This window comes from Crinia signifera, chromosome 4 (assembly GCF_055691185.1).
Source record: "Crinia signifera chromosome 4, ASM5569118v1, whole genome shotgun sequence".
NCBI classification, from domain to species: domain Eukaryota; kingdom Metazoa; phylum Chordata; class Amphibia; order Anura; family Myobatrachidae; genus Crinia; species Crinia signifera.
Genome location: NC_139220.1, coordinates 277,048,532 through 277,075,575, shown reverse-complemented (window position 1 = coordinate 277,075,575; position 27,044 = coordinate 277,048,532). Strand labels below are relative to the sequence as shown.

Sequence of the window (27,044 nt, the reverse complement as noted above, 5' to 3'; positions counted from 1 at the left end):
ATAAAATCACAGCAGAATATAAATCACTTAAATAAAAGTGATATTTCATCTACAAAAATGGCCTTTACACATTGCTAACAAGAGCAGGCTGTCACAGCTACAAGTGGCACATTCAGTCATACTCTGCGCAATGTTTAACCACATTGTATGGAATCAGTCCGTCTCTGCTCAGTGTTCGCTCCAGCAGCAGCACAACCCTATGGACATTAGAGGATCTTCTGTAGCATATAGAAATGCCAGTATAAGTCTTTCATTGGTGCAAATTATACAGCACTGACAAAGCATGTTTGGTGAGTAAGTAGAGACTAACCAAGTACCTGACTAATACAGACAAACTACCCAGGATTTTAAAGCCGGTTAAATCCTGGGTCCATTCCATTTACTAAGATCCCGGGTAGAGCTATTCTGACATACGCTAGTCCCGGGATTATGCGCGTGCATGTGAAAAATCCCGGGATTTTTGCATATGTCTGAAAGGGTATCATAAAAAAGGAACACAACAGAAATGTCTACAGAGTCGCAGAGAAGTCACTGATTACATTGGGTTAATCAGTGCTACATAACTGCAATGATTACCATACCTGCTTACTAAACAGCTTTGCATGGTTACCAGCAACCGAGTCCATACAGAGAATAATAATCACACGGACAGAAACGCATCTAGGAGGAAACAGGTTTAATCCACAGGGACAACAAAAACATATAATCCACTGTTACTCCTTTTATACTTTATCTATAAAATGTACACACGGTTATACTGCGCCAAGGATCAGCAATGCAAAGTGAGCTCTGCAGGGAACAATCAGGGTGGAAAGCTGCGAATGGTCGTCTCATTGGTCTGGAGCATTTAAAAACCAGTGGTCTGTACAGTTCTGGCTGTGTAAGGGTTAACACTCCACACCCAATATCATGGTCTTGTTTCAAGTGTGTGTCCATCTCTCCCCCAAAAAGAGAGAAGGTTGGTGTGGTGGTCTTATCATGCTCCCTCCTGGTTGTGCTCACTGTCTTCACGTCTCTTCCATATCTGTTGGTGGTGAAATAACAATCATTACCCTGTGAGATACCCAGCAGGTGAGGTCAGAGGGACACCATGTGGTGCTCAGGCGTACATGATCCAGCTTGCAGAATTGAGGAACCAGCTGCTGGGTGTCTCCCCAGAACTGCTGGGGTGCTGGGCAGGAGGATTGCTGTAATAGTATAACTGCTCCTGCTTCCCACCACTATATGCACTGAGTGGGTAGGCCGTCTTATACAGAGAAACCATTACAGGTCTCCCACCACAAGTAACATTAATTAAATTATTTTTTACCAAGAGGAAGTGAACCAGGCGCTAATATGGGAGGCTTCTAGGCTAGGTTTGTAAAAATAGCAGCTGCTTGGGTGTGGCTATAGTGAACCACAAGAGGTACACAATGCAAACAATATATAAAGCAGCGCTGACAAATTTACACAGATACGTGGGATTGCCTGTATATTACATACAATTTATTAAACACACATACACACATAATTGTTGAATGAATAAAGACATTTTTTTAAATTTAAAAAAAAAAGACAATCTCCTGTTTTTAGACCATAATAGTGAAAATCTGGCGAATTTATGTTCCTTCCAAGTTTTAATTTTTTTAAAGCAATCTGCTGTATTTGTTAGGTTTTATCTCACCATCAGATGGTTTTTAAGGGTTTCTGGCTTGTGGTCCAAAGTCCTCACTAGTGTGCGGCTGTGCACAGATGGTAACGGGGCCGCTGGAGGGTACTGTTATAGGAGCCTTTTTTGCCTTCCCTTGAAGTTGTGGATGTGTCCTTTCTGTAGATGGATGACAGCTCCGATCACACCCTTTGCTGGGGTATTGAGAATTTACTTGGAGGTAATGTTATACGCCAGGATGGAAATCAGGTTCTGGGTCATGGAGGAGATCCCTCTGGTAGCAAATACGGACGCGTTTCGCTGAGTTAGGTCAGCTTTTTCAAGGCGAAACGCGTTGGTGGTTTGCTACTCAGGACGCCAGGATGGAACCTGATTTCCATCCTGGCGTACAACATTACCTCCAAGTAAATTCTCAATACCCCAGCAAAGGGTGCGATCGAAGCTGTCATCCATCTACAGAAAGGACACCATCCACAACTTCAAGGGAAGGCAAAAAGAGGCTTTCAACAATTATTATTTGTGTGGGTTTAATAAATTGTATGTAATATACAGGCAATCCCACTTATCTGTAAATTTGTCAGCGCTGCTTTATATACTGTTAACATTTATTAAATAACTGTCCCTTTTGGGAAAGTATAAAATGGTCTATAGACAAATAACAATTTGTAGTTAGCAGTTGCCACAATACACCTGGAATGTTTACACCACTTCTCAAGGGGAACACACTGTATGTTCTGTTATAAAAGAGGCACAAATCCTAGACATCTTCTCCGAGATGTATTACCCAATCCCGTGCTCCGCAGACTCACCACCCACACCCCTCCGTGGCCTCACATCTCTCTCAGCAGGCTGAAGTATGGATTTCTTCTCTCAAGAGGACTTGGCAGCCCCCTTACATTACTTGCACAGGAGGAGTAACCTCACCACTTCTAATCCTAAGCCAAAGTATGCAGCAGCCCCTGCCAGTGTTAATGTTCCCATAACACAGATCGGAATGAACAAGAAATACCAACCTGAATGTAGGCTTCTGACAGCGTGATCATCTGGGGCAGGATGTCCGTTACCTGCAAGTCTTGCATCTCATACCATTTCCCGGTGCCCTGAACACAGACAGATTGTCAGCGATAACATTACAGAACACATATCTGCTTGTGTGAATATGACCAGTATGAATAGGATGGCAGCAGAATTACTAGGATAAATGGCACAGTAATTATCAACCTGTCGCAATGCAACTATACTGTACCTTATGTATAACATCCCCTAAACACACACACTATCTATAAATGTAACATTGACTCTCCCTGTCCACATATGAACCATCCTATGAGGGGGTGTATCGGACATCTAGTATAAGTAGCATGATGACTCCAGGACATTTCTGTGAGCAGGTCTCAGCCAGGGAACCTACCAATCAAAATCCCCAAAGCTCATAGACCCAGCATACACATTTGTGTTACTGGATCTTAAATAGTGATGGAAGGGTGAGAGGAGCCAAGGGTCATTGCATTTAGATTACAGATAAGGGCCAAGGAAACAGTCATGGTGTGGAGCCTCACGGGAGTACTCACATGGTGAAGGACATGGATGCGGTATGAGCCCTCGTTGGGTTTCCCATCATGAACTATGTTAGCAATGAGATCGTAAGTGGTGCTCTTGTGCACAGCCTGGAACTCCTCAGCCAGATACTCGCGTAGATCCACGTTCCTGAGAGGGGTGACAAGAGGCATTAGACAGCCAACTAGGACATGAATCCTTTATCATCCTCAGACACTCATTTTAGAGTCATAAAAAAGGCATTAAGTCATATCTCTAATAACTGAGGCTTACCTGAATCAGTATCTAGTCTTTATTAAGGGGCATTAAATGCACATTGAGAACTGCATATTACATAAATCCGGTGCACTATGCTGCTCTATAAATACAGCCACACAAATAGTACTGCTCTTCTTGCACTGCACTCTGTAAGGTTCTGTAGTAAAGCTGCGATTACACTTACGTGATGGGGAAATTCACAATGGTCGGGTTTTTCTCCACAAAAAAGTTGTTCTTGGTGAAACGTTTAATGCAGAAGATCAGGTATGGCGGCAGCTTAGTCAGCTGGAAGCGCTTCAAGAAATTTTCTTTGTAGGTCTTGTACTCCTATAGGGACAATATCACTTACTAAGTTACCCTCAAAACTCCTTATACCAGTGTGCATGTATAACATAACATTGGACAACCACTAGAGGGAGCAGGCTCAGTATCAGCACAGACAGTAGTCTAGTATAGGCAATGGTATAGTTACATAGAGCAAGTGTTCTCCTCATAGTTATTAGGATACGCTCTGCAGCTTTTATCACACAACACAAAGGAATAGAAATATCTGTTTTAATAGCGAAGGGTCACTGTATATATGGAATGTAGAAGTGCAGATGGTGTAATGGTTAGCATTACTGCCTCGCAGCCCTGAGGTCTTGGGGACGGGACATAATAGGGTATGGGAATCAGGAAGTGAGATTTTGTAAGAGTTCTCCCAATTTTTTTTAAATTGGCAAACATTTGCACGGCAGAAGACATCCTGGTTTTGCTGTGAAAATGCTTGGTGCTCTAAGAAATAAAAGTATGAAGTTTGTATGTTCTCCCTGTGCTTGCCTATGTGGCCTCCGTGTTCTCCAGCATTCTCCTATAATCTGAAAATCTATTGGTAGGTTCATTGGCTCTCAGCAAAGTAAACTATAATGTGTAGAGGGGATTAAAACATACAGACTGTAAACTCCTATAAATAATAAAATAAGCGAAGTGAATGGATCAGTATCACAGTGCCCACTTTCACCCCATACACAGTAAAAAAGCCGCAATCCTGAGTCTACAGTTCAGCTGTATTGGCTGCATCCTCACAGTAGGCTTCCTACAGAATTAGATTTCTGTCTAATAGTGACGCAGAGGTACCGCCAATGATCATTAATCAGCGAGGTCAATGCTTCCTACACAGGCTACATAACAAGGAAGCACAGATATACTGCAACATATGACCACGTACCTTCTCAGTGTTGCCATTGAACTTGCCAAGGATACTGAAGAGCGGCACCTGTGGGATGATGAGCTGCTCTTTCTCATCCTTATAGAGGGGGGCAGTAGGCAAATCCAGAGTCAGGTACATGAAGGGAGACTCCAGGATTTTCTCCTGGTACTCCTCATTATGCAACAGCTGCTCCTTCTCCTCTGCTGGCTGGGGAGAGAACACAATAGTCACGTGACTGGAGAGACTTAGCCACAATCTACTGCAGGACCCCAATATACCACACTGACAACATCCTCTGTGTCCCTTCTGTTGTACACGTGATCATAGGTGACAAAGTGGAAGGAGGTCACAAGAATTACAGAGCAAACAAACAAAATAACAAATCCAAATGGAGAAAGGGTGCTGTATGTAATAGGGGCAATGTGTTTTCCCTTTACAGCAGGCATAGGGAACTTTTGGACCTCTAGCTGTTGTTGAACTACACATCCCAGCATGCCGTTACAATTTTGCTATTTGGCCATGCTAAAACTGTAGCAGGGCAGGCTGAGATGTGTGGTTGAAAAATAGCTAGGAGGTCCAAAAGTTCCCCATCCCTGCTCTACAAGTGTGCAGAAATATTAGCTTAAAGAATGGATAAATCTTACCAAATCAGGATGAGGCAGCTTCTTTGTGAAAATCCTCATTGATCCCTGGAACACATCGGTTACAATGGCTGAAAGAAGGAGAAAGAATTGGATAAAGCACAGTTGGATAAAGCAATCTGCCCAACTGATGAGTGAAAAACAAAGGCAGGCAAACACAATCAATTCAAATGCCACAGGCTTCAATATCAGTGAGGTGAGAAGGAGCCTGACCTGCCGCACCTCACATCTCTGATCAAAGATCACCACATTTCCATCAGTATATACTGCAACACATTTATAGAATGCCCGCAGATTCATATAGTGTTCCCTCTAAGCATATTTTGCAGGGTTTACAACCTCAAAATACACCCTGCCCTTTTTGTATGTGGCACTGTATGGTCTGTCTCACTGCATCTGTCAGTCAAAGGACAGACCATCCATAATTGTTATAAAGTCAAATATATAGGGGGGGGGGGGGGTATAAAAAATAGAAGGCAAATAGAAATCAGTCACAAATTAGCATAATGATGGGCATTATTATAAGCCTGCCCATTGCGCCCTCTGTCAGGCAGGTCCCTAGCACTACTATGGGACAAGTCCAGGGCATAGGACCCCCCCATGCCTACTATGGTCCATTGTGGTGTTAGGGACATGCCCGATAGCAGTCATCTGAGTGCAGTGAGCAGGCCCATAATAATGTCCATCATTATGCCAAGAACTTCTTAAATGTAATATAGCAATATTATTAATAGGTTGAGCATTTGTATTTAGAGTGTGCACCTGCACTCTTCTTCTGCTGGCTGCACTACAAGTCTCAGCAGGTAGCACCGCACATTGGGCCAGATTCTCTAAGCTTCAAAAGTGATAAAATTGAGAGTGATAACGCACCAGCCAATCAGCTCCTGTCTGACATTTTTCAAACACAGTCTGTGACATGGCAGGTAGGAGCTGATTGGCTGGCTGTTTATCACTTTTGAAGCTTAGAGAATCTGGCCCAGTGGGTGAAATTTACTAAGATGTGAAATACACTTCACAGGTCATGTTGCTATGGGCAACCAATCAGAATCTACTTCTTATTTATTTACCACCCTCTAGAACCTTGACACTCCAGATGTTGTTGAACTACACATTCCAGCATGCTCTGCATCAGATTTAGCATGGCCAAATAGCAAAACTGAAGCACAGCATGCTGGGATGTGTAGTTCAACAACAGCTGGTGTGTCAAGGTTAGCCATCAAGGCTCTAGAATATAGCAGATAGGATGTGATGGTTGCCACTAGCAACATGACCTGTGAAGTGTATTTCACATCTTAGTAAGTTTCACCCATTATGTTTAGGGTGTGCAGTCTAGGGTCCCTCCCCCTACAAAATCATTCACTGTCGGGTTCTGCAAAATGTAGAACTGCAATTATTATACCACGGGGCAGACAATTTCCACAAAATAAAAAAATAAATTATAGTCTGACAGATCTCTCCTCTCTATTACATTAGCCAAAGGCCAAAGTGACTAGCATTGATCGTCCAGCACACAGGAAAACAGCACCTTCCGCTCTATGGGCTGGTGGGCCACAGTTTTGCTGTAAAGGCCTGCTGGTATGAAACTATCCTTAGTGCACAGTTCTTTACTCTTTCTAACAATAATCTCCATGTTCTAGATCTATAGAAGGATTAGAAGAGTGGTCACGTACTTTTTTTCTTCTTCTTTGTGCCCCCAAGAGCAGAGTTTAAAGCGTTTAAGAACCAGGATAGAAAGTCCACGCCATCACCTACACAGGAGACAGATGTGAAAAGTGTTCAATGTAAAAGTGACACGTTGTCAGACTCTGGGATCAGGGAGGTGCCGCGGAGCGCTTCTCTCACCCTGCTTGGTGATCTGGAAGTTCTTCTTGCTGCACAGGACTACAGCCTGTAGCATCTCATGGGGGGAAACATGGGCCTTGAAGTTTCTGGGGTTCCACAATTTGCGCATCAGCTCTCCAAATCTCTGCACCAATAGGAACATTATATCACCTGGCGGGCGCTGGATGGTACGGTAATTTTCTTCCTCTAAAAAGTAGTTCCTCAGAGGTGGAACATTGGATAATGCCTGGAACCAGAATAAGAATACATCTAGTAGTCTGATTCCCTGTGAAAAAGCATGACAATTCTGTAGCACGGACAGTGTAATGGTCAGCATTACTGCCTCACAGCACTGGGATCATGGGTCCGATTCTCACCATGGCCCTAATGGTGCAGAGTTTGTATGTTCTCCCCATACTTGTGTGGGTTTACTCTGGGTACTCCGGTTTCCTCCCACAATCCAAACATATACTGATAGGTTAATTGGCTCACAACAAAATTAACCCTAGAATGTCTGTGTGTGCGTGTACATGTGGTAGGGAATATAGATTGTAAGCTCCACTGGGGCAGGGACTGATGTGAATGTTCAAATATTCTCTGTACAGCGCTGCGGAATATGTGTGCGCTATATAAGAAACTGTTAATAAATAAACACCACACAAACAAGACGAAACAGAGCATCTGATGGAATGTTTCCCCACCTGTAACACAGCATTGGCGTAATCATTTGCTTTGATATTATTAAGCCCCACAATTCCTGGAAGGTATGTGGTCCCATCATAAGCTCGGGAGAGCTTGGCCTGTTTATCCAAAGTTCTGATTAGAGCTTGGGTGAATGTTGGCTTCAGTACATACTGTAAGTATCAGACAAGTAGACATTTGTTAAAACAAAAATTCAATAAAAATACATCCACTGTAGAGGCACGGCAATTGGGCAGGCAGCGCCGACAGGAGAGGGCCCCGCAATGGGCAGGCAGCGCCGACAGGAGAGGCCAAATACAAGTAAAACAAAAGAGGAACTTTGTCAAGGTATAATGTCATTTTTGTCTTCAGATTCTGTAAATTCATTGATAATATTGTACATTGTATTTTCTTTCTGGTTTCCAATGAGCATTTATACAATAGACTATTTGCCCTTATGTGTGACATAGGTCTGTTTACCCAGTAAGAAACTCCATGTAGTAATCAAACTCAAAATGTTTATCCTGTACACAATCCTGGTCAACACATACCGTTATATCCTCCAATGAGGAGTCTATGATCTTGTAGTTATCTGGAAGGCAATAAAACCTTAGCGTGTGAAGATTCAGGAAAACGTGGTGACTAAACTGGACGCTGTGGATGTAGGCATGAGATTTCAACCCGCGACCTGCCAGTTAGAATAAAGAATAACATCAAATCAAAGCTCTGTTACTCTCTCTAGAATGTATATCCACACATAATGCGCCATTGCCAGTACTTACCCTGGAAGTACTTCCCGCAGACCAGACAGGCATACACATTGATGTGCGATAGTGAGATAGAGCAGAGCTTCTCAAAGTCAAAATCCAGGAGACTCCTGTTATTGAGCGGGGTAGACACAGAGAACAAGTGTCAGCACTTCTAGCTGTAGACCACAATAGCAGACACCTGCCTCACCTTCACACTTACCTATTGATTGTGTCCAAATAGGGGCAGTGGCGGCTACGTCTGTCTTCAGGCTCATTGCGCCACTGCTTCACTGCAACTGCGAGAACAAATGCCTCAAGGTCATACCATGTAGTTTAATCACTGTGCAATAAGAGAACTTGTAACATTTAAGATACAATAAGAAGATATAAGTGTAGTTTGGTTGTGACTTGAGAAAAATAGGTTTTCTGGCTGTTATTTATACTTTTGAAGGGGGGGGGGGGGGCAAATCTGAGGTGGAAAAGTGGAGGTGCTGCCCACATTTTACAGAATGTCCCCACAAGAAGGTTTCTTACACTTGCCCCTATTTGGCTGCTGTAAAACTACATTATTGAATAGTATACCATGCTGGGATAAGCACTGCCTGAACAACTGGAGGGCCATTGGCTTCCTCTGGTCTTTATAGTGAAGTGCACCAGGAACCCTCAGTAGGGGCTGCAGCAAACAAACAACCTGCCTGCGCATAACATTGCAAGGCCAGATAAGACGTGAGCACAGAAAGTGGCAACGTGCAGCTGACAACTTTGATGTACGCAGTGCTTAAAGGAAGGAAGTTGCAGGTAGAACACTGCGGCAGTGCTGGCTGCACGAATACTAAGCGGTGATACAAAGTAAATATAGCCTGCCGCCTCGGGCATTGAGAAAATTTATAACACGTCTACGTCCCCGGGCGTGCAGGAAAAGTACAAGCCCCAGTGTAGCGACTCCTACCCTGCTCATCATCCGGGTTATCCTCCGCTTCCCGTTTAAGCCGCTTCTCCGCACTCATGTTTCCCACACACCGCCGCCGTGTCCGCTGCTGCGTTCCAAGCCTCCGTACTGCCCCGGGCCCCGCCCCTCTCCCCCGATTGGATAAAACTGCGACCACAACGAGGCTTGCCACGCAGAAATATTTTGGTTTCTGATTGCGTGAGAGTGTTGTGTACGAGTCACCAATCAGCGTTAGCCGCAACCACAGGAACCAATCAACGCGTCGAGTGCCTCTTAGTGGGCGATCTTTAACTAAATCTCAGGCCCAGGGGGGAGACTGAGTGGGACGGTTACGGTCGGGGGGTGGAGGCGAACCGGCCGGGGCGCGGGGCATGGAGGAGGAAACGGAACGGCGTGGGAAAGCCGGGCCTGGCGGGCGTCTGGACATGAGCCACGGATTCGTCCATCATATCCGTCGGAACCAGAAAGCTCGGTGGGAGATCTCGGGAGTCACTCTGTGTGTGTTGCACTGATTGCAGTCAGGGGGCTTCAAGCACAGCAAGGCGTGGATGGAGGGTGTTGAGGGGCCACACCGTAACTAGGGGTACCGGTCAGAACTGGGGATTGATGACTTTAGGCCCAATGTTATGAGATTTCAATGCTAACCACTGTGCTACCCTTCCTCCCATTTGCTAGCCTGGCCTCTGCAGCATATGGGCAGTCTATGCTCCTCTGGTCACCATATCCCATGGTGGTGTCTAATACAACTGTGTACACCTAATGCGTAATTGACTATTCAACACCCAGTGAAGGGAAGGGTTTCTTCACACTAAGGGCAGTTCAATTATGGAATACTCTGCCTGTTGTGTTGCGAGACTCAATGGGTACATTAAAAAAAAAAAAAAAAAAAAAAGGCTTAGATAATTTTCTAGCATAAAAAAAGTATACATGGTTATAACCATAATTTATTATATTGTATTTAGTTAATAGGATAACCATTTTGGGTAGTTGAGATTTAAATAGATAGGCAGTAACCTTATCTGGGTCATTTACACTGCAGGAGATCTTATAGGTTCAATGTTACTCCGGTGGTTCCCAAAATGGGAGCCTGGGTTAGTTGTCCAGGACCAATTCAAATTATTTATGCCTAATGCAACAGGCAAACAAAGTACTTGTGACTTAATTATTTGGGCAAACTCTTGTTCCTCCTGATATAATTGAACCTAAGGGTGACCTAAACACAAATTACTTAATGTAATATTTGTTGATTTGTCTGATATTCTCCAGAAGAAACTATTTACCTAGGGGTTCCATGAAAACAATTCTGGTTCTAGAGTACCCATATTCAAAAAAGTTCGTGAAGAGCTGGACTACTCTGAGCCAGGCTTATAGTTGTTGGTGTATATTTAGCTAGTATTTGAAATTGTTAAACATTTTTATTGCCACACTTAAAATATATATAATTTATTTTTTATTAGAGATGATTATGACAAGGAAGTAAAGCAGGCTAAAGAGAAACAGAAGAAAAGGTACACTCCTGGACCCTCCCGACCCAAGAAACCAGACCTCCAGGTGTATCACCCACGTCAGAGAGGTGAGATTGGTAATACCAGAAGTTTATACAGGAACCACTTTATGATGTGAGCATACTTCTCAAGTTCATCTACACACATTGGCATATATTCAATGCCGTGGGTGAGCGGTGACTGCCAACAGGACTTTTTGCTCGCAGTCACCGCTCACCCTGTCAGTATTCAACTGACCCCCCTCATTCGCAAATTCCCCCTCGCTCCGTTTTTTGAGCGAGGGGGAATTTGCGAATGTGCCTCCAAAAGCTGCGAGAGCCGAGGCTAATTACAGCGAGTTTGCTGCACTAGCCGCGGCTCTCGCAGTTTAGGGGAATCCTCACCGTTCTGTGACTGCGAGGATTCCCCCGGAACGTTGCATAGTGCGAGCGGCCGGCGCGGGGGTTAAACTGCGAGGATCACTGGTTTTCTGTGATCCTCGCAGTTTAACCCCCTCGCCGGCCGCTCGCACCGGCATTGAATACTCACCATTGTAGATGAGGGCTATTTGTGATGGACTGTTACCTAATTCTGTGGCCTAAAACTCTGCTCTCTGGTTCTTAATTGTTAACATGCAGCATGGTGGAAAACCAAACCCTTTCTTCGGTGTGTACACCACCTCAACTGGCAGATAATCCCTTTTTATTAATAAAATCCAATTTTTATGTTCTTCAAAGTTACCCGCTCTGGTACACAATGGTATTACTGGCCTCTTCTCCTATACCAGATGCCTTCGCTCTACCGCTGGATCTGGACTGAAATACTTTGTCTCCCGCACAGCGCACCTTCCATTGCCTGTTAGGGATCGGAATGATTTCTTGCCACCCTAAAACTTTTGAAGTACTACTTAGGAAAGCAATGTGAGTTCTTAGTTCAGTTTATGCCCTGTCCTTGATAACTATGTTATGGATTTGTTTTCAGTATATCTCTGCTTTAATCTTCAGCACACTTATTTTTACAGTTGAAACTGTAGGACACATCAGTGCTGTACTTTGGCCATTGATCAACTAAGTTATTGAAGGGACTAATGTCAAAATGAAGCTAGAAATATCTAATCTAGGCTGTACAGGCTTATGAGCAAACAATATATGTTGTGTTCTACCTAAAGTGCAATATTTCTAGTCCTTTTTCTACACCTGCTGACGTTGCTTGTAAAATAATACTTTTTGCTAATGATGGAATGGGATCATTGGATAGACATACATTAGGTCGACAGGTCATTAGGTATACACAAGCATTAGGTCGACAGTCAAAAGGACGACATAGGGTTTTTCTTTTTTTTTGCCCTGAATGCCCTGAACACAGTTGTCATGAACAATAAAAAAGTGCACTGCGTCCCCTCGCATGGCTCACCATGCTTCGGGCACACTATTTTATTCTCCCACCACGCCATAGTGCAGGGCATGATGGGATGTGTAGTTCAACAAAATCTGGAGCGCCAAAGGTTCTCCATCCTTGCCCTAGTGGACGGTAGGGCATGAAATGCTGCCTGTCGGCTCAACAAAAAAAGTGAAAAACCCCCATGCCGACCGTTTTGACTGTCAACCTAGTGACCATATCCCCTAATGAGATGACTATCTAATCAGATATTGGGCGGTATTCAATGTGAATACCGGCGACGTGCAGCGAATCCTGTTTAGGATTCGCTGCACATTTTCCATGGGTCGCCGCGTTTCGGAGCCTCGCTGGCTCTGGTATTCAACGAGTCAGGGGCTCGCTGCTCCTGACCGGCGAATATGAGCTCCTGCGGCGAACGCCGCAGGGAACCTGAGGACGGTGGCAGGCAGGGAGATGGAAGTCTCCCTGCCTGCCCCACAACGTTTGTGGGGGGGAGGTGGGCTCCCCGGGTGCCAGGCAGCACAGGCTGGCCCCCGGGGGTGCCAGCAGGGGACCGGGCATATTCACTACACCCGATCATGAATGTCTAATGATCGGGTGAAGTGAATATATGAATGGCTCGGCTCCGGCGCCCCCTGCTGGCTGGTCAGTGTAAAAAAAAAAAAAAAATAATATATATATTTTTTAAATTAAATATATATTCATGTGCTTACAGAACATGAATAAAAATAGCATGCCCCTCCTCAGAATAAAATTCCTGATTTTTTGACACCAAATGTAAAAAACAAAACACTTTATTTTAAAAGTTCGCATTCCACTTCACCATAAAAAGATAGCGATTGCTACTCGGTGAATCATGGCGAAAAAAACCTTCAAATGTATTTGCCATCTGGTCATTGAATAGGGTGATTCACCGTTTTAGTAAAAAATTTGCCAAACAGCACAAATTCGCCATAAAAACATGGCGAATCAGGCTCATTGAATACCGCCCATTGTCTGTTGAATTGTTTGAATAAGACTGGCTATAGCGCTGTAAGGAATAGGAGTATAGGGAGGAGACATAGCTGCATATGGGTAGCAGATGTATAAGGTTTCCTGCCAATGGTCCCTCACCTTAGGAGAGAATACGCATCAACCAGGATATATTAACCAGGATATATATCTCCTTTGTGAGTTCTTAGACCAAGAGTAAAGCAGTAACTTGCTATAACTTAAAGATTTTCTATCTTTTTATTTTTATAGATTGCAACAGTAATGCTGGCAGAGGTGTCAGGGTGGGTGGCAAATTATTTGGTCAACAAGTCCATTATTCTCCCTTATGTAAAATACTTTTATCACAATGGGGCAGATGTATTAAGCCAGGTGAAGTGATAAAGCAGCTGCCAGTCACTAACTGTCATCTTTAAACCCAGTCTGTGACTTGGCAGGTAGGACCTGATTGACTGCTGTGTTATCACCTTCCACTTTATCCAGGCTTTATACATCTGGCCCAATCTAGCATATGTTGTACTTTGTGTTCTATATCACATCTCAGTGAATGTTCCTGTGCTTCCTCAGGTAGCGGGCACCGCAGTTCAGATCTGGTTGATGATGGGATGAGTGAAAGTGATTCCAGTACAGACCCGGAGCAGCTTGGGAATCAGCTCTTCTGCCTGGAGTTTGAGGCAGATGGAGGAGAAATCACATCCATTATTGTGTATGAGGTATGTTATTTTGCCTGCAGTTTCAAGTGGGGAAATTTGTTGAACCCAATAGCTTGAGATATATATATATATATATATATATATATATATATATATATATATATATATATATATATATATATATATATATATATATATATATATATATATATTCTAAAAGGAGGCAGAAAGAAGGCGCTTCATGGTGCAGTATTTTGATTATGAAAATTTATTAAGAATAAAAATTCCAAGGTACAATTAAGCAAAGACTCGTACCATGTGTAAAAACACTGTGGACTGGGTACCACAAGGCTTAGGTTATTAAAACCAAAGGCAAACTGCTCACACTGTACCGGGACCTTGGTAACACTCGAAACGCTGCAGAGCTGGCTTGCACGGAAGCGTATGAAGGAGAACCACGTCCAGGGAACCAGTGATCAGAGTTGAAGGGTATGAGATAACCCCGTTTATAAACTAGGTTTGGTATTGGTATACTGTATCGGTTAACATCAAATGAATTATAAGTTCGCTATCTTTTATTGATCATCAGCTCTATATTATTCATGCCTCAGGTTGAGTTGAAATGTGGTTATGTGTATATATTTTTCATGTGTATAATAATTGTGGCTGATTTTTGTATGCTATATGAATGAACTATGTAGCTTGAAAACCAATTAGGCTATTTTTATGATGTTTTTTATGATATGCTTCACATGAACATAGCTTCATATGTGTTTGTTCCTGATTTAGAAATCCTATTTCCTGGGTTTGGGAGTAATTGATATGAGATTTTTAGCTAGATCAACGTATGTTAGCTAGCCGATCTGGAATGTTTTGTTGTGCTGTTTTCTTGTGATGTGATTTTATGTTAATTGAGTGTTTTTTATACTTCAATCCAAGAGGTAAAACTGCTCGCACAAAGTATCCGCACCAGTGGTACATTAGATTTTTATTTATATATTTTTTATTTATTATATTACCTAATATATTTTTTCCACGTCAGGGCTAATTCTATTGCCCTCTTTTCATATTTGATTGTATGTCGCTCGTATTTAGTACAGAGATCAAGTTCTCAAATTGTTTTGATATGTCCCATTGGCTAGTCGTACAAGATACACTATATGTGTTTTTGTTTATATTTGTCACCATGGTAGCATTGGCCAAGCACCGCTCTGGTTCGGGTTTAGTTATGGCCGCCTCCGGCAGCGTATGGCTAATATTCCTGCCTGTCACTTGAGTGACGTAAATCCTTACACCATCCCCTTGACTTGCGGGGTCCAATACCGCACTGTATTTTTTCCGTTCGCGTCATTTAGATGACGCGTTATATGTCTACCTGCCTTCAGGCGAGCGGTGTCCAATACTATTTGAACACTCCCGGTCCGCGTCATTGTGACGATGGATGACACACCCAGTGGCCTGCGTCACTTGGCTGACGCGTCACACTGGTACCCGCCCGCTTACTAGCGGTGTCTAATGCTAACATGTTTTTCTGTCTATGCCATCTGATCTATGCAGGTCACACCCACCCGCCCTCTTAGTTGCGCCGTCCAATACGGCTTACTTACCTGGTCTTGAGTGACAGGGATAGTTCCTTATATTCTAGACGAGCGCACGTAGTAGCCACGCCCTCTGACAAAGTCCGCAGTGACGAAACGCGTCAGGGCGTGGCCTACGACGCTCCTTCAACTCTGATCACTGGTTCCCTGGACGTGGTTCTCCTTCATACGCTTCCGTGCAAGCCAGCTCTGCAGCGTTTCGAGTGTTACCAAGGTCCCGGTACAGTGTGAGCAGTTTGCCTTTGGTTTTAATAACCTAAGCCTTGTGGTACCCAGTCCACAGTGTTTTTACACATGGTACGAGTCTTTGCTTAATTGTACCTTGGAATTTTTATTCTTAATAAATTTTCATAATCAAAATACTGCACCATGAAGCGCCTTCTTTCTGCCTCCTTCTAGATCCTTTTGCCCTGTGGATTCCAGGGATCTCCATACAGAGAAAGAAGTAGCTGCAAGTTTCATGTGAACTTTGGTGCTATTATCCCCTGCTTTACTTAACAGTGGACGTTATATACTGGTATACTATTGACTGACATTCAGGGCGCAGTTTATCAAATCTCTCTCCATATATATATATATATATATATATATATATATATATATATAATATTATATACGTGCGCCCTTTAATGTGAGCAGCTACTCTATAAACCAGTGGGAGGCAAAAATGGAAAATAGGAACAAGAAATATAGAGAGCGCTTTCACCACCTAATATAATTCTCACCAATAATACTGGTACATGATACAGTGACCCAATACAATGTATGATCTTAAAACCAGAATGCTTTATTAGAAGATCCACATATGGACATTGTTTCCTTTTCGGAATGCGACATCAATTATCCGACGCGTTTCGTCTTACATCAGGGGTTTTACAATTAGTATAATATTGGAACGCTTCAAATGTGTATGGAATATCCAAAACCTTCTATTAAACACCTTTTGAGGTGTAATAGTTCAGTAGGTGTTGGCTGTTATGGCCTCCCCATCAGTTGGGTAAATTCTGGATCTCAGATATCCGATGTTTTGAATGTAAGGTAGAAGTGTCCACAGGTATATGAGATGTCCACGGCCTTCTTAGTACACCTATCTTTGGTGCAGGTATAAGATGTCTTAATTATTAAAGGACCATCCCATTTCTGAAGTACTGACGACCAGATCTGTGTAGTACTGATGACCAGATCCACAATATCCGATGCTCAGTAGTGAAGTGGATAAGATACGTGTGGGTGTAAGCTGTAGACAGCTCAATTTCTGGTGGAAGCAGAAAGTGCAGCCAGTTCAGTTTGCACTTTCTGCTTCCACCAGAAATTGAGCTGTCTACAGCTTACACCCACACGTAGTGGGGGTATGAAAAGGTCGTAGGATGTGCACCGCCGCCCCTCGCGGGCTCGCCACGCTTCGGGTTCACGTTTATAGTGGGGAGTGACGTGGGGGTGCATTTAACATTGTAAGCACCTATTAGGGTGCTCATACAATTTTTTATCGCATCCCATCGCATTGTATGCCATATACAATGTCATACAATTTTAAAATTCCATTGTACAACATCGCGCGTTATCGCATACCATCGTATGCCTTATGGTATGCGATGCGATGGGCGCCGCTATAATACACAAGTACCAAAAATTCATTCGGAACCATGGTGCATAAGCATTTGCTGGAGTGATAGTTTCCCCTGGTAAAGGGATTGTTAAAAATAGAAATCGTCCTTCGGGATCATTCCATTCATGTAGAATGGAGTAAGGGAATTTATTAAACAATATTAGAACTCATTGGGTCTTAGTAGTGAAGGATGCACTCCTAAACTCACCCACCCATCTGGTAATCTTCAATGGATCTCTTGTAAAAAAAAAAAACACATCAGGGCAAAATTTTCAATATGTCTGCTTAACTTGGGGGAATATTATGGCAATGCCTTAGAGCTGGCATGTCCATACTATGGCCCTCCAGCTGTTGTTAAACCACAAGTCCCATCATGTCTTGCCACAATTTTGCTATTAGGGAATGCTAAAACTTTGGCAAGGCATGCTGGGATGTTTAGTATCACAACAACTGGAGGGCTGTAGTTTGAAACACTCAGATACTCTAGTCATGCATGTCCAGCCTTGAACACCGGGGCAATGATTTCTGAATCTGTAGTTCTTGTGGAATTTAAGCATACAGCCATGCAGTTACCATAGCCATTAGCGGTAGAATGAGACTGAAAATCTCAGTGACTTTCAACGTGGCACATAGGAGGCCATCTTTCCCACATGTCAGTTTCTCAAATGTCTTCCCTGCTGATGCTGTTAAGGTGATTTTGCAAAAGTCCAGGAGCAGCAAAGTAACAGGTCGCAGGATGAGGCCTCCAAGTACTTAGCATGTATCAACTAGTTTATCCTCACTACAGAGTTTCAATCTACCTCTAAAAGGAACAACCACGAGAACTGTTTGGAGCTTTATGGTTTGGTTTTCTATGGCCAAGCAGCCGTATGCAAGTCTCTGATCACCATGCACTGTTCCAAACCTCAGCTGTAGTGGCAGTAGATGCAGGGAGAAGGCTTCCTGTCTGAAGTGTATGGTAAAGCTTGGCTTACAAGAAATAAACGATTATGGGGGGGGGGGGTTTGAATGCACACCCAAGATACATGTACATACATATCTGGATTTGGGGCGCGGCTCCCCTTGGGTTGGTGTGGCTGAGTTGCTTTCAGGGTAGCACACCCTAATATTTATTTAGCACTATTTATTTTCCACTAATATATTATACTTTCTAGCACTTCACTTTTTAACCTCTAGCTTCTGCTACTTTCTTATTAATACACCTTTAGCTTAGTTTTTCACTTATGTGCTGCCCTGGGGTGACTGGCCTATGCCGGCCTTTTCGGGGTTCCGCGCCCCAGATTCAAACTTAGTATTAGGGACCCACCAGAAATGAGGCCACCGTGAAGCTGGTTGGTGGGCAAATATTTCTTGGCCAATTAATATACCAAGAGCCTCTATTATTGATTAATAATATGGAGTGTGCATCTGCACCATGTATTTTTCTTTGAAGAAATAAACCATCCCAGACCATTTTCATTTTGGTTTAGCCTTCACATGGAAATGTTAGTGCCACAGCATACAATTCTACATTCTAAAAAAAAAAAAAATGTGTTTCTAACTTTCTGGCAGCAGTTTGGAGAGAGGCCATGTCCTGTTTCAGCATAATGGTGTCTCCGACCACAAAGTTTTTGATATGGCAGAACTAGTCTCGCCAGTACAAATCTCTGATCTCTACATAATACAAAACCTTTGGGCTGAAAGGGAGTTTGAAGGCCAATCATTTTCGGCCAACATCAGTGCAATATGAATGCCCTCAGCCTGGTTCCCAAATGTAGTGGAAGTGTTTACAGCAGCAATGGGGAAACTGACTATATTAAAAATCATTGTTTTGGAATGAGCCGTTGAAAAAACACACATGGGTTGATGTTTGTGTGTTGACATGTAGTGTGTGTTTATATATGTGTATATAATGTCTATTGGTTACCTGTATTCTACCGTACTAAATACAAAATTATTTTACTTACACACAAAGCCATAAACCATACTACATCAACATACATATCTTCTCTTATTTCAAAATATCATTCAACACAACCTCTACGCTCCTCTCAAGATCTGCGTCTCTCACCCACACTCCTTACTCGCTCCCATTCCTGACTGCAGGACTTTCTTCAGGCTGCTCCCACCCTGTGGAATGCCCTCCCAAGCACAATAAGACTCTCCTCCAGTCTCCAAACCTATAAGCGTTCCCTAAAAACTCATCTCTTCAGGCAAGCTTATCAAATTCCAGAACCAGTCACGGAACTTTGCATTCTGGTGGAATTGATGCAATAAAGAATACAGTATCTATCCTTATGTATCAATACCCATTTCCCTATAGATTGTAAGCTTGCGAGCAGGGCCCTCCTACATTTTGACTGTCTGTAAATACCGTTTGTTGTATCACTGTCTCCTTTGTAAAGCGCAACGGAATATGCTGCGCTATATAAGAAACTTAATAAATAAATAGTGTCCATTTGTCTCCGAAACACTGCCATCTGTTGGCAGTGAGTGTGCATGTTTGATAGAGAAAGAGATGTAGTTTCAAACACAGAAAGTAGCTTTTGAAGCTTTTGCTTCGAGTGGGCTTACTGTTCTAGAATATGTAGAGAAACAGCAGAATTAATTAAAAAAATATATATATATATATTTTTTTTTGTACTTGTAGGATGATGATGCTGAACAAGTAGCAACAAAAATCTCAGTCCAAAACCAGCTGGAAGCCAGGATGAAGGAGGCACTCAAAAGACGTATTCAGGAGGAAATCACCAAGAGAAGAGTGCACCGCTGAATTTTTTTCCCCCATATAGTTCAGTGTAAATGCTCAACTATTATACAGGGCTGGGTATTGTCTTGTTTTCGATTGTGAAAAATGAAAGGGACAACCGGATGAAATGTGGCCATATAGTATGGAGAACCTATATTATTAACCCATAGCTCTGCATCAGTCAGAAAGGTGGCTGTCTCACCAGCAGTGAAGAATATCCTCATGCCCTCTTGTATTGCCTGCTACGAGTGCAGTAAATGAACTACTGCAACCACTTTTGGGTGAAACGGGGCTTTGGTGCAGTAGTGCCTTACGTACCATTTGTGGATTTACATGTTTTAACTTTGCAGTGACTTTTTTTGCTCTTTATTGTAAGTATTTATTGTTTCGCTGACAGTATTTTATCATTGACCCAAGATTCCCTGAAATGAACTAAGGGTGGTCATACCATGCAGAGGAAGATCAGAGACTCTGCAGAGGCCTGCTGGGAAATGTATTTCTGCAACAGCTGAAATAATACACATTGCTGAAACCACAAGGCTTGTTTAACAAGTCAAATCTCCACATAAGCATTGAAGAGAGAAGAGTGGGAACCTGCTTAATCTGCCTATTCCTACATCCCATAGTGCTCACAGTGCTAAGAACAAAAATGAAATTCTTTTGAAAGTGCCATTTTCAAGTATGATTTCCTCATCCTTGTATACCGAAGGTAGATCATAGTAAGGCTGAATAAAGACTTAAGGGGCATACACATGGGGTGATTTCAGACCCTTTTCTAAGTGATTTGACTAGATTGCTTAGAAATGAAGCACGTTGTCATCGACAGATTAGATTTATACTGCTTGCAGTATAAATCTAGTCCTCACCATTGTTCTCTCACCAGAGAACATTGACAGTGTCAAATCACTCTGCACCCATGGTTGTGTGCTGAGCGATCTGTGCTTGTAGTGCTCAGCATGGAGGTTAGTAGCACCGTATGTACGTTGGTTTAAGGCATGACGCTTTTTGTATGTATGTATGTATGTATATATCTATACAATATTACTTTCAGCAGCCAAATACTAAATACCTAGTAGCAGATGCCAGAACCTGTCTCCTGCAAACCAAGCTTAACGGTCTACTATTGCTGCATACCTCTAAAGTGACTTTTTGTTATGAGTATTATAGATAATCTTAGGATTTGTGATGGTTTAAGTGTATTTTCATGGGGGACACTGGAAACACAATAGGGTACAGTGTGTGGAGCTAGGCACATGGAAGCTTTAAAACAGGGATGGGGAATCTTTGGCCCTCCAGCTGTTGTGGAACTACACATCCCAGCATGCCTTGTTACAGTTTTGCTAAGTTGCCTGCTACAACTGTTGCAAGGCATGCTGGGAGTTGTAGTTCAACAACAGCTGGAGGGCTGAAGGTTCCCCATCCCTACTTTAAAAGCTTAGACACATAACACATAGACGGAACATATACTCTGTGATGCGTCTATGACCTGCCGGCTGCTATAAAGATGCGGAAAGTGACTACCTAGTCACTTTGCCGTATCTGTCCCTAGTCAACCTGCCGGCTGACGCGTACCCCGTCTTTATAGTGGTCCACCTATATATGTTGTTTAGGTTCTGTAATCACGCCCCTTTGTTTTGGTATGCCCTTAACCCAGCCCATTATGATAATTATGTTTATATATATCGTGTCAAAAGCCCAAATCGGGAGAGTGTGTACGGTGGTACAATCTTTCTCTTGAGACTGTTTGGACGGGAGTACATCGGACGTCGTAAGTAAAATTGTACAGGTGTGTACGCGCGTGATTGGCTGTTGTTTGTGGACGGTCCGACGGGAGTACGGTCGGCCGAACGGTTGCAAGAAACAGGGATTGTATATATGTGTACCCAGCTTTAGTCTCTCCCTCTCCTCAGGCCATTGCTGCCTGGGAACTTCAGTGTTGTTAGGAAACCTCCTGGAGCCTATTGTCATTGGTGTGTCATAACTAAACTGTATCAGTGTTGGTTATAATATTGTGTAATTGGCCAGTATTACAGAACTTTTCATATGTGATACATTTAAAAAGAAATGTAATACTGTTCTACAAATCAACAGAAAACATGGAGTGAACATGTAAGCTTCAAACTTCAAGAAAACGTTATTCTGTTCTCAGGAAAGTTTATGTATAGGTACTGTGTGAATAAAATCAGTTACTTTGTACAGCTGGGATTGTTATGTGGATTATTTAGCATTCCAATATTTTCTATAACACCTATATTGCAGGGTTTGTAGGAAAATACATTTTGTTGGAATATGTTTAAAAGACACCAAGTGATCTACAATAATGACAGTAAGTATATCTGCAGTCCCAACATGGACAGCTTAAATGTGAGTTATTTTATTCAGAAGTATAAGTGCCACTATGTAATGAATGGGGATAGGTGAGTACCAGGCTATGTCTTTGCATAGTATTTCTAATACTGTTTATGTGAAATGTAAGGTTATGTCTGACCAAAACAAATGTACTTCTATATAGTTAGGTCCATATATATACAATTTGACACTTTAGCTGTTTACCAAAACCTATTTAAGGTACTGTAGTGTGCCTTTAGTAACCATATTTATTATGTAACAATCAACTCATTCCCATTGACATTGGAGGAAAGGTTTAGGAATTTCACCCTCTTAATTTTTTGAAGCGATCAAAAATAATTGGACAATTGACGCAAAAGCTGTTTGGATAGTCTGGGATATTCCTTTTGGTATAACAATTAAACAGGCAAAAAACTCTGACATTGATTCCAGCTAGCACATGTAATGGAGTGTGGGATTTTGGATGAGATTGCTATATTTTTAACCTTGCACTCAATTAAAAGGCTATACCAGGTTGGTTTTTCTCATTCTAGATATCTCACCATCAGATTTAGGGGGGGTATTCAATGTAACATAGTAATTAAGGCTGAAAAGAGACATTAGTCCATCGAGTTCAACCTATCTAACTTGTAACTACTGACTTGAATAAGTCATATCTATAGGATTTCCTTAGTGGCCAAAAATGCATCCAGTTTTGATTTCAATTCATTAACAGTAGTTGCTGTAACCACCCTCACCGGCAATGAGTTGCAGACTTTTACTGCTCTAATGGTGAAGAATCCTCTTCTTAATTCAGTACAGAATTTCTTTTCCTCGAGCTTCAGTGTCTGATGATATTTCCAACAGTGGAAATTTTGTCAATTAAGGTATTCGATCCCAGAGGGGCTCACCTGCTACCACCCCGTCTCCCTGTGGAGGCGAGTCTGTATTGTTGGAAACGGGGGTGGATTGACAAGTTTGCGGCCGTTTTTGTCCTCGGACTTTCCAACACTTAACATCCAGCAACAACATATACAACAAGAATAAACAGCGTTTTAAAAGTGAAATGACAAGTGAATCCGTAAGAAGAAGTTTAATAACACGTGTAAAGGGTTCATAAAACTGAAATGCAATTATTATATAGACATAAGGGGATTTTTGTAAGAACTTACCTTTCAAACCCCTTTCTCTAAATCCATCCTGGTGACACAGCTAACCTTGGGATGTAGGAGGGTCCGCAGGAGCCGAGGCACCTATGCTGAAATCCTTTGGAAGCAGGCTCCTCCCTTCTGCATCCCATCATGCTTCAGTTCAACTTCTAAAGCACACTAGGATACATAACTCAGTACAATGCCCGAACATCTTACATGCACAATCATATAACCATAACATGACACACATGAAAGGTATAACTTACTGAGTGTAAGGGAGGGATCGCTGTGTCACCAGGATGGACTCAGAGAAAGGGGTTCGAACGGTAAGTTTTTACAAAAATCCCCTTTTCTCTTTCGTCCATCCTGGTGACACAGCTAACCCTGGGACGTTCACGAGCCGTCATTTGGGAGGGTACGCTCAGACTGACAGTTCTTACCACTGCCCTTTCAAATGAAGCGTCCTCAGACGCAAACTCATGGAACCTGTACAATTTGGTAAAGGTATGAACAGAGGACCAAGTGGCAGCCCTGCACAGCTGCTCCGCTGTAGCCCCATGACACACACCCCAAGAGGAAGCAACTGACCTGGTGGTATGGGCATTTATCTGAGACTGAATAGGTCTACCTACCTTGGTGTAAGCAAAGGCAATTACTGACCTTGACCTGGTGGTATGGGCATTTATCTGAGACGGAATAGGTCTACCTACCTTGGTGTAAGCAAAGGCAATTACTGACCTTAACCACCTGGCAATGGTCTGCTGAGAAGTAGGCCTCCCTCTCTTATGCACATCATACAACACTAAGAGCAAATCCGTTTTGCGGATGTGCTTTACCCTTTCCACATATGTTTGCAAGGCGCGAACTACGTCCAAGCTCTTTAATTTGTCCCTATTCTTAGCCCCGTCAGGTGGGGAAAACACCGGAAGCACAATCTCCTGGTTTAAATGAAAGGAATAGACAACCTTAGGTAGAAATTTAGGAACTGTTCGCACACAGCCCTATCTTCATGAAAAATTTAATGTGGAGACTTTCAGGACAAAGCTCCTAGCTCCGATACACGCCTCGCCCAAGCAATGGCTAACAAAAAAAAAAGTCAATTTCCAAGAAATAAATTTAAGGTCAGCTGACCTTAACGGCTCAAAAGGAGGATTCTGTAATACTGACAGAACCAAAGACAAATCCCAAGGTGCCACAGGCTGCCTATATGGAGGTTTATGTCTGGTTACGCCCTGTAAAAAGGTTTGAACCTCAGGTAACAGAGCTATCCTTTTCTGAAAGAAAAAGTTGCACCTTTTAAGGACTGCAACCCCAGCCCAGTTGAAAATCCATCCTGAAGGAAAGCCAATAATCTAGACACCTTGAATCTAGAAGTGTGAACCTTCTGACGTTCACACCACCTGATGTAAATCTTCCAGACCCGATGATAAATTGCAGCAGACACCGGCTTACGAGCCCTTAGCATAGTCTGGACAACTGCGTCAGGAAACCCCTTTTTCTTCAATAAGGAGGTTTCATAAGCCAGGCTGTCAAATTTAGACAAGCTAGGTACAGGGGCCCTTGCCTTAGATGAATCCTGCCGCAGAGGAAGCCGCCAAGAGTCCGTCGACAATCTCACCCGTGGAATCATAGGAAACTGGGGAAATATGTAGACCAGGTTGAAGTGCCACGTGTCTCAGGACACACTCTGACGCCGGAAAAAACAAGTGATGCGTTCCAACAAGCGCACTTCCGGAAACGGACCCACGCTGCCGCATCACTTGCTTTTTCCGGCGTCAGAGCGTGTCCTGAGACACGTGCAAGGACAAGCACTCATTGAAAATCTGGAACGGACTTTACCTACCCACCTTGCACATTGACTATGTATATTTTATGAATTTATGCATGTAAATCTGTATATATTTGTGTCTGTTGGATCTGTGTAACTTTTTTAGTGTCTTGTAAATTAGATATTTATATTTTTATGTTTATAGTTCAACCCGGTTTTGATACTCTCCCTAGACCGGGGCAGGATTGTTCCCACCCCCGTATCAAGGTTTGGGTATAAAAACCCCATACTGGGACACCATTATTACACCCTGAGGAAGGATTAAATTCGAAACGCGTTGGTGTGTATGGAAGGAGACACAGACAACTCTTGGATAGACCCTTGCCATCGGTCCCACCTGCTCCCTACTCAATCTGGATGAGAAGGTTTTGTGGTGGTAATCCAGAGTTTTCTGTTCCCCATCCTGTTCCCATTTTTAGATTTTTTATCTGTATTGGAAATACTTTTTTATTCACAATATACCGTCCAGTGTTTGGAAAGCACGGCACTCGACTCTGGGGACTTATTATACCAGCTGGGACATATTAAAGAAACCCCTATGTGAACATAGGGCATTACTACCAGGTCAGTAATATCTGTGACAGAGTGTATGTGTGTCACAGAGAATTGGAGCCTCTTAAAGAAACCGTGATGTGCATATAGGGACCCACCATCAGGTCAGTTGTAATATCCCCGTGTTTGGATAGAAGTGTACAAGACCCTGTGAATTTGAGCCAGTAAAAGATACCTTTTTGTGCACATAGGGACCAACACCAAGGTCAGTGTGGTCCTATAGGATACCTACTCGGGAACACCGGGCATTTAATACTCATCAGATCCAACCAGCGCTGGGAAGCTACCCTCTATTTTTGTTTTTGGTATATGTATAAAGGAGTGGTGCTCCTGGCTAGCAATCCAGCTGCGGTTGAGAGCGCTGTATAACTGAGAATCTATCCTGTTTTCAATGTATAATAAAGTTGTTATTAAAAAAAAATGGTGTGGTGTGTGTATATATAATAGGTGTCCATAATGTTTGCATACCCCACTCCCATATGAGCGGATAAATGCCCTGTGCATAAAGGCTTCTTTAAAATTATTTTCATAACCATTCTCCAAGTGGAAAGTGATCAATAAATGTTGTACCCCAACTCACATGCAGTGGCGTAACAATAGCCCCACAGACCCCAAGGTGGCAGGGAGGCGCTGAGTAAAGTGTGGGCGCTATAGTTCCACTGCTGCCTGCCATACCCCCATTGCAGCTTGCCGCCAGTCCCTCTTTAAACGGGACATGCAGATCTACTTGTCTGCGGTCCCAGCGCTTCTCCAGGCTCGGCTCCTGTCCTGCTGCTATTAAAATCTCCCACTCTGCTGATTTCAATAGCAGCAGGAGAGGAGCTGAGCCGGGAGAAGCGCCGGGACCGCAGAGATCTGCATGTCCCATTTACAAAGGCAGCAGCGGAATGGGGGTACCTTTTTTTTTTGGGGGGGGGGGGCTATTTATGAAGTTATGCCACTGCTCACATGTGTGGTCAGTCGCGTAAGTTCATCACAGTTGCCCAGAGGCAAGATGTGTATTAGTCCCCCCCCCTCCTCCCACACACACAAAAAACCTTATGTAAAATATATATACTGTGTACAGTATATACTGTATGGTCTGTTATGAAATATAAATATATATACACAGTATATATATATAGAGAGAGAGAGAGAGAGAAGACATATATTTCAGAACTCAGAAGTGTTTTTAAAATTGCAGGGGAGGAGAAGTGCCCACTTGGGAGCAGGAGCCCGGCGGCAGATGACTCCAT

General features: G+C 42.9%; 2 protein-coding genes across 3 annotated transcripts; one reads left to right on the top strand and one right to left on the bottom strand.

The window, feature by feature from the left end:
- Nucleotides 1-659: 659 nt before the first annotated feature.
- On the bottom strand, nucleotides 660-9,650 carry USP39 (ubiquitin specific peptidase 39). Its single transcript, XM_083184653.1, has 13 exons — nucleotides 9,494-9,650; nucleotides 8,765-8,840; nucleotides 8,578-8,672; nucleotides 8,347-8,483; nucleotides 7,816-7,968; nucleotides 7,136-7,361; nucleotides 6,964-7,041; nucleotides 5,297-5,364; nucleotides 4,671-4,859; nucleotides 3,648-3,790; nucleotides 3,220-3,355; nucleotides 2,662-2,748; nucleotides 660-1,024 (listed from the first exon to the last, which is right to left on the bottom strand). Exons 1-13 carry the CDS (start codon nucleotides 9,549-9,551, stop codon nucleotides 977-979), a joined length of 1,494 nt encoding a protein of 497 aa, XP_083040779.1. The 5' UTR covers nucleotides 9,552-9,650; the 3' UTR covers nucleotides 660-976.
- A 110-nt stretch (nucleotides 9,651-9,760) lies between these two features.
- C4H2orf68 (chromosome 4 C2orf68 homolog) lies at nucleotides 9,761-22,150 on the top strand. Of its 2 annotated transcripts, none has more exons than XM_083184654.1 (4): nucleotides 9,761-9,989; nucleotides 10,951-11,066; nucleotides 13,933-14,078; nucleotides 19,852-22,150. In XM_083184654.1, the coding sequence occupies exons 1-4, from the start codon at nucleotides 9,865-9,867 to the stop codon at nucleotides 19,972-19,974; spliced, it is 510 nt and encodes a 169-aa protein (XP_083040780.1). In that variant the 5' UTR covers nucleotides 9,761-9,864; the 3' UTR covers nucleotides 19,975-22,150. The 2 variants fall into 2 exon arrangements, with proteins under 2 accessions (XP_083040780.1, XP_083040781.1); XM_083184655.1 differs by having other exon boundaries at nucleotides 9,788-9,965.
- Nucleotides 22,151-27,044: the final 4,894 nt, after the last annotated feature.

Excerpts from the sequence above, each read along its gene's own strand:
- USP39 (XM_083184653.1), bottom strand. The coding sequence starts at position 9,551 with ATGAGTGCGGAGAAGCGGCTTAAACGGGAAGCGGAGGATAACCCGGAT. Across the intron at positions 5,365-6,963 it reads CACAAAGAAGAAGAAAAAAA|CCATTGTAACCGATGTGTTC; the intron begins GTACGTGACCAC and ends TCCTTCTTTCAG. Across the intron at positions 2,749-3,219 it reads GCATCCATGTCCTTCACCAT|GGCACCGGGAAATGGTATGA; the intron begins GTGAGTACTCCC and ends GTCTGTGTTCAG.
- C4H2orf68 (XM_083184654.1), top strand. The coding sequence starts at position 9,865 with ATGGAGGAGGAAACGGAACGGCGTGGGAAAGCCGGGCCTGGCGGGCGT. Across the intron at positions 9,990-10,950 it reads GAGATCTCGGGAGTCACTCT|AGATGATTATGACAAGGAAG; the intron begins GTGTGTGTTGCA and ends ATTTTTTATTAG. Across the intron at positions 14,079-19,851 it reads CATCCATTATTGTGTATGAG|GATGATGATGCTGAACAAGT; the intron begins GTATGTTATTTT and ends TTGTACTTGTAG.